This window comes from Phalaenopsis equestris, unplaced genomic scaffold (assembly GCF_001263595.1).
Source record: "Phalaenopsis equestris unplaced genomic scaffold, ASM126359v1 Scaffold000511, whole genome shotgun sequence".
NCBI lineage: Eukaryota > Viridiplantae > Streptophyta > Magnoliopsida > Asparagales > Orchidaceae > Phalaenopsis > Phalaenopsis equestris.
In genome coordinates this window covers 1118278-1125648 of record NW_018164951.1, presented here as the reverse complement: position 1 = coordinate 1125648, position 7371 = coordinate 1118278, and the positions used below count along the sequence as shown (strand labels likewise).

The 7371-nt window shown below is 36.1% G+C and overlaps 1 protein-coding gene across 1 annotated transcript in view; it reads left to right on the top strand.

Annotated features, from left to right (window-relative positions):
- Positions 1 to 3066: 3066 nt before the first annotated feature.
- LOC110028395 overlaps positions 3067 to 7371 on the top strand; it is a 9814-nt gene continuing 5509 nt past the window's right edge. Inside the window, exons 1-8 of the mRNA XM_020730228.1 lie at positions 3067 to 3157; positions 3253 to 3596; positions 5731 to 6308; positions 6403 to 6602; positions 6767 to 6847; positions 6930 to 7016; positions 7093 to 7225; positions 7310 to 7371. Coding sequence (XP_020585887.1) covers positions 3104 to 3157; positions 3253 to 3596; positions 5731 to 6308; positions 6403 to 6602; positions 6767 to 6847; positions 6930 to 7016; positions 7093 to 7225; positions 7310 to 7371 — 1539 coding nt within the window. The 5' untranslated portion in view covers positions 3067 to 3103. The remainder of the gene's footprint in view (positions 3158 to 3252; positions 3597 to 5730; positions 6309 to 6402; positions 6603 to 6766; positions 6848 to 6929; positions 7017 to 7092; positions 7226 to 7309) is intronic.

Here is a 7371-nt window from a genome sequence, read left to right as displayed (position 1 = left end):
TTAGTATGCTGATTAACACGTTCTCATGGGGTATCATAACAACCAAGTCAACACTATTTTAATTTTGTATTGTGAAGTTTTTAAGGCATCTGGGTTCTATTAATAGATGATTAAGACTTTATCCTATTAAAATAATGGATAATATATACTTAAGAAATTAATTTAATTAACCATGCAAAAATCTCATGGCATTTTAGAATTTAATATATACTTAAGAAAATATTTTACTTAACCATGCAAAAATCTCATGGCATTTTAGAATTTAAAACTCCTAATATTAAAGGCCATCCTAAGTATGATTTTATCATATTTATACTTGAATTGAACATATTAACAAATAAACTTGATAACTTTGAAGGTGATCCAAGTTAAGCCCAAGAGCCGAGAATTAAAATTTATAGCACAATTAGAGTTTTTTACGCATTAATTAAAATATTAAATGCTTTTCAAATCTGTATGAGATGAATAAAAAAACCTTAATTCCTTTATGACAAGCCCAAGAGCCAAGAATAAAAATTTATAGCACAATTAGAGTTTTTTAAGCATTAATTAAAATATCAAATGCTTTTCAAATCTTTATGAGATGAATAAAAAAACCTTAATTCCTTTATGACTAAGGTACTCAAACATTTTCTAAAGATCATCCAATCAAAATGATCATTCATAAATATCGTCAAATTTTATGAAGGTAAATCCATAATGATATGTTTATAACTTTGAAGGTGTTCTAAAATTTGACGATTTTTATGAATGATGCCACGCCATAAAAAGTTGAATAAACATCAACTCTCAATATTTTAAAGGAGCTGAAATAATATTGAAGATGTGGGACTGCTTGGTGATTTGAAGGATTCTTGAGCTTTGATCAGCCATCATTGTTAACCCACAATCACTAATACAACATCTTCGAATTGTTGCCATTAATTTATCTACTACTATCGGAACGCCCCCGCCAAATCATTGTTGTTAAACTATCATCATCATCATTGAACCATCACTATCAGACACCGCTAAGAAATTATCATCACTCGCCAATTGCTATTGGATCACCATTGTTAGGTCAGACATCATCAAACCACTTCACCCATCCACCATCATTTAATCTTCATCATTTTTAGATCGCCCCCATCATTGGACATTTATTGTCCAATCACTTTCATTGATTTCGATTATGGTTGCTTAACCTCAGTACTTATCTATAGTCACTTGACCTCCATAGCTAGACTATAGTCACCAGATGAATCATGCCTGGCTCTGGTCACTTGAACATTGTCATACAACAATAATTATTCAATCTCCATCTTCAGTCAACAATCAACCAACTTTTGTTGCATGTTTATGGTTTTCCTATCTTTATAGTTCAATTGTATCCACACTTATTCCCGACTGCAATCACTAGATCTTTATCAACACACTATAATAGTTTGAACTCCACCCCTCAATTACAACCATACAAACATTGGTACTCAATTGTAGTCATCTGACTATCATTGCTTGACCACCGTTGCTGACTCACAATCACTCAAGAATGATTATTTGATGATCATTACCCATCTATAGATGCCCAACTATTACTATCCAGCTATGGTCATATCTGACGACTGTCACCAAAATAAAATCATAAGACCACTGTCACTCGACTACAATCATCAAAACACCATTCCATATGTATGATAGCTCAACAACCATTGCCTGAATACAAATATCTAATCATGATCGCTTGTATATAGCTACCCAACCTTAATTACATAATCAAAACCTCCAAACCAGAATTGCTTGCTCACAACTGCAAACATTTGCTACTCATTTATAATCCTCAAAGCATTATTGCCAATCCGCAAATGGCCAAACACTATCTCCGAATAATATTCATCCATACACTATTACCAAACTATAATTATCTCGCCATTATCACCCAACTACAATTGCCCAATTTTTATTACTCGTCAGCAATCAACTAATGTTTGTTTTTAAAGAACATGTGCTCCCTCTACCATTGACATAAAAAAACATGAGCGCGTCTTTCACTTAATGATGATCTTTAAACGACCATTGATCCATTATGATTGCCTATTTATGATCGTTAAAACATTGATGGTCGTCAAAAGTCTATCAACCATCAACAACTGTAGGCTTTATTGTTTGTCATCACATCTAAGATTTGATACGTGTTGTTCACATACACCTTTACCTATAAGATCAATGCATGCCATCGATGATGCCAGTTGTAGCTTACAAGGTTGATGCCAATTATCGATTTTGTTATAGATACCCACCAACCTCATTAATTATCATTGTCGACAGTATTGACATGCATGCTCATCAATAAGGCCAATGTATGACATTCACATCAATTTTATACTAAATTTTTTTATCTCTTAGCTCATCTCACAACAAACAATCTCTTGAAGACTCCAAACTTCTTTCTATATAAGGCATGCAACTATGATACATCAGTATCTTCCTCAATTCAAAACCCTATTATCTCTTCTTGCAATTTTTTTTTTAATGTATGCTTGTTTTATGCTTTCATAGAGAAATAAAACATTAATCTCTCATTCTATCATTCTATCGTTGTAAATTTTGTTGTACACAATAATCTTGATGAAACTAGTTTATTGTTAAATAGGAAAATATTTGATTAGAGGGGCAGTTATATAAATATAAAAGATCTTAAGAATATTGACATACTCATCACCCAAACCTTATGCATTTACCTATCTCACACATAAACTTCAATTTTTATGGAAAAAACACCTTACCTATACATAAAAAGATGTATTTCATTGTTCTCACTGTGGGAAAATAAATAAGTTAGGCGTTGCGCCCATAAAAATTGAAGTTTGGAAAAGTGATACGGAAATACATAGAAGTTGGGGGCTGCTTATGCAAATTCCCCAAGATATTAATGCCCATCATATATTTTTAAAAATTAGAAAGGTACCTTGATTCAAATAAAGATTTTTTTTTTTCTTAACAAGTATTAAAAATAAAACAATTACATATTATGTTTGTAAATAAAGGCCAATAAATGTAAGAATTCTCCACTATTTAACAACCTCCCCTTCCAAATTAAGTTTCATCTCCGTAGTGACCACATCCCATGGCAACCAGATTCCACAGCCACCTCCATCGCTACCTCCTGCAACCTCCAAAAGTAAACTACATAGCATCCTCCCTCTACCTCTCTCTCTCTCTCTCTCTCTCTCTCTCTCTCTCTCTGATCTTTAACAGAAATTGAGTCAATTGCAGGACAAGAAAGGGGAGGCGGAAGAAGCTCTTCCCGGCCTCACCGACCTCATGAACGACTGGCTCTTCGGTCATCAACCCTACAACATGAAAGGAGGAGAAGCAGCCATAAAAATACAGCCCAAGAAAGAAATAGGCCGCGGGGAACGACCTCCCCCGTTGAGCACGAGCAGGCTGACGCAAGACTGGCTTGAGGAGGCCAAGAGGATGGTTGCGGCTGGCACAGCATCGCGCCACACTTCTCCTGTCCGCTCCGCCGGAAGCCGAAGGTTCGTTGCTGCTTCTCAGGCCAAGGAGCTCTCGCCGCCGCTTGATAAGCGGGACGCGCTTTCTAGATCGGCAAGAAGGTATCCATTTGTTATAATTATTTAAATTGGCTTATAATATAATTTAGAGCCCGTTTGGTCCAACTTATAAGTGCAGCAGCGTTTTTGAAAACGCCGTCTAACCGTTTGCTTTGCTCATTTTTGAAAACGTTGTCTGCTGCATTTAGATTTTTTATACTAAACGCATGCCGTTGGTCGACCCGCGGGCCGCGTTTTTATCCTGAAACGCACAAACTGCTCCAAACTGACACTTAATTATATTGTTTAATAATTTAAGTTATATTTATCTTTTGAATTTAGGGAAATTTATATACATGATGTCCAATTCTTATGCATTTAGATATCTTGCATCTGAAAGTGAATAGTCCTTTGCTTGGCATGTAAAAATGAAGGTTTGGGTGCAGGATATGTAAATGCATAAGAATTGAGTGGTAAGTTTGTAAATTTCCCTTAAATTTAATGATATTATCAAACATTTGGTAATATATAGAGATAATACGTTACACAAATTAAGAACATATATTACAAAATTAAAACATCAATGGCTTGGGTGACCTTTTTTTTTGTGATTGAAATCAGAGTTTAATAGAGTGGTCTTTCCTAACAATGAAAGCATTCTACCTCTACAATTGGCCTAATTTAGTCTCTTAATTATTTTCTAGTTCGAAAAATTAGAATTTAGTGCTATTTGGCATCAGATACTCAAACAATTTAAGCAGCTTCTCTCTGCAGGTGGTATATAATTTATAAAGTGCATGAGGACAAAAGCGTTGATAAATATAATCTATAATGATTTGGAAGGCCTTTCTTGCATGTATAAATAAATATATATATATGAAAATTTGCAAGGAAATTGATTATATTGAAAAGTATCAGAAAGAGAAAAAAAAAAAAACGTTTTTTTTTTTTCTTGTAAAAAATGATTAATTTTGTAGTCTTGCAAACCATAAATTATAGTTTTTAGAATTTTTGATAGAGTTAACAACAGAAATATTTTTTTATCTATTATTAATATAATTTTATTTCAAATTATTTGCATATGTAATTAAATTTTGCACAAGTTTTTTTTTTTTTTCCACAATTTTCTGTTCTTATACACCATAAATCACAGTTATTAAACTGCATGATAAAATAAAAAAGTTAAAAGTTCTTTTGCTATGCCAATCTGTGCAATTTTTTTTTTGAATTATTTACATGTATTGTTAATTTCGATATTTATTAATATTTGGGTATTAGTTTAAAACAATATGTTTTTGGTATGAAGAGTGAGTGTGCTCCCAATTTCAAAGCGGGTGTCAAGGGGGAGAAGATGGGAAATAAGTGGTGGGGAGATAGTGGCATAAAGAGCTGTGCCTAGATTCTAGTGTATCGAAATCCATACTTAATAGTCTGGGTTATGAAAAAAATATTACCTCAGGAGTACTGATGTATCAGTACTCTAATGGTGGGGTGACACGTATGCAATGGTCCCACCGTGGCGCCACGTGACATCCCACCATTAGAGTACTGATGCATCAGTACTCCTGATGTAATATTTTTTCTTGAGTTAAGGCCAAAAAAAGCTCTCACCATTTGATAAAAGGAGGTATCAATGTGCTCTCCTTGGTGATTATAGTTGTTGACATCTGAAGAATCTCTAGAGCTCATAGTGTTGAGGATGAAATGATAAGTTTGGGAGAAGAAGGGAGAGGGAAATGGTATTCATGCGAACTGAAAAACTGCAAGACTAGGAAGAGCTGAAAAACTGCTATGATACTATGTTAAAATCGGAAGAAATTGAGAGAAAACAGAAAAGAAATATCGAAGCACTTTAATCTTATCTTCATTAGTAACACATAATGTATATAGTTAAAGTTACAAAATCTTTTTCATCTTTTTATGTTGCTATCCTACCGCTATAATTTACTTATTGATGGCAGTGGGGTAGGACCTTGTATAGCTTTTAAAATACACTTCACATTAATGTCATGTTTTATTAGATAAAAATTTTAGGATACTAAGAGAAATAATTACATCTATTACAATCAACATCACATTGGATCGTATGATCATAATATTTTTCCTGGTTTTTTTTTTTTCACTTAATAAATTATCTTCATTACATTTTTTAGAAGTAATTTGTAGCAACCCCCCATAATCAAATACCATGGTGCAGGACCAGAGCCACCGAGGGCCTCAGCGAGGAGATTCTCCAGCGATCGTCGGCACGGCACAATCGCAACAGGTCGGATTACAACTTCGCCGCCGACTACTCTTCACCTCCCGCCAGCCAACAAGCCTCCCACCGTTACGACCAGCTCGATGTTGCTCCCTTTCCGATTGGCAGTCTCCCTCCAAAGCTTCCTCCGGTCTCCAGATCCCGCTTCCTTGAAAGAACCCAGGATGCTACTCCACGCCGCAGCTTCCGCACTCCCTCTCCTTCATCTCGTTCTCTGTCGTCTCTTCCGCCGGACAATCTCTCCCCGCAAACACCCCCGCCGCTTTCCCCGCCCCGAAACCTGTTCAAACCCTCCCTCCGGAGGACCATCTCCACTTCAACTTGCTCTATTGACATGGAATCTACTCCCCGGAGATCTTTCTCCAGCGGCCGGAGGCCTTCGGTGGAGTTACAACGGGAGGAGGACATCAAGAAGATCAACGAGTTCCTCCGCCGGCAAAGGGCAACGATCGCTATGGCTTCGGATGGTGAAGTCTCCGTCAAGGCAAAGATCGTCCTGTCATCGTATACCCCCGGTTGAGATGCTTATCCGCTTCCATCGAATCTTCATTTTATGAATCTTTTGTTCGCTGATTTTGACCGTGAATGTCGCCTTTTCATTTGATGCAGACGCTAGTTCAATGGTGGCTGCTATTTGTTATTCGTGGTTGTTGGAGAATATGAGGGAGAGGGATAAGACTCGTATCAAGGATGAGGTTGTGGTGCCGGTGATCAACATGAGGAGAGCAAGGATGTGGGAGCACAAGCAAGCAGCTTGGCTGTTTCATCACATTGGAATCGATGCTTCTGCCTTGATCTTCTCAGATGAGGTCCTAAACTTTTGCACCTATTTCCCAAATTTGCTTTTTTTAATGAAGTTATTTTTCACATTCTGCTATGGTGGGGAAGTTAGAGGAAGTTGGGCGTATGATACACTATTTGCATTACTTTTGATAATGCTATCATCTGAAGTCTTCTTTTAAATGGGAAACAGCTTGATTTGGAGGGTCTTTTAATGGGCAAGCAGCTAAATTTACTTATTGTGGGACAAGATGTTCTGCAAACAAATGGCGAGGTAATTATTAAATTCTCACTTTCTAAGAGGATATATATGTTATCTTTTGCTTTAGTTATACTTATTATGCCCCTTTCAGCAGGTTGGGTCTTTGTGTACAGTTCTAACCGATAACTACTGTGAAGATGCCTATGATCTACTTCGGTCTCCCAACATAAAAAAACTTCTAGTATGCGTTCTTCAAGCTTTCTGTTATTGTGCTCCATTGGTATACCTCCATAACTAAATAGTTATACTGCATGCAGCTTGCAGGAATTCTATTAGATACTAAAAATCTTAGCTTTGCTGCCAAATCATCTACAAATAGGGATGCTGAAGCTGTGCAATTGCTCTTGGTTGGCTCTTCTCCTGATTACAAAGATTTTTTATTTGAGCAAGGTGCGCCTTTTTATGTGAGAAATAAAATTGCTGTTTAGAATTTTGGCTTGTGTATTGATAACATGATTTCCATGTTGTTAACAGTTACGAAAGAACGTGGAGAAGAATCTTTTCTCGAAGCTTTGAGACAAAATTATGGGAAACTT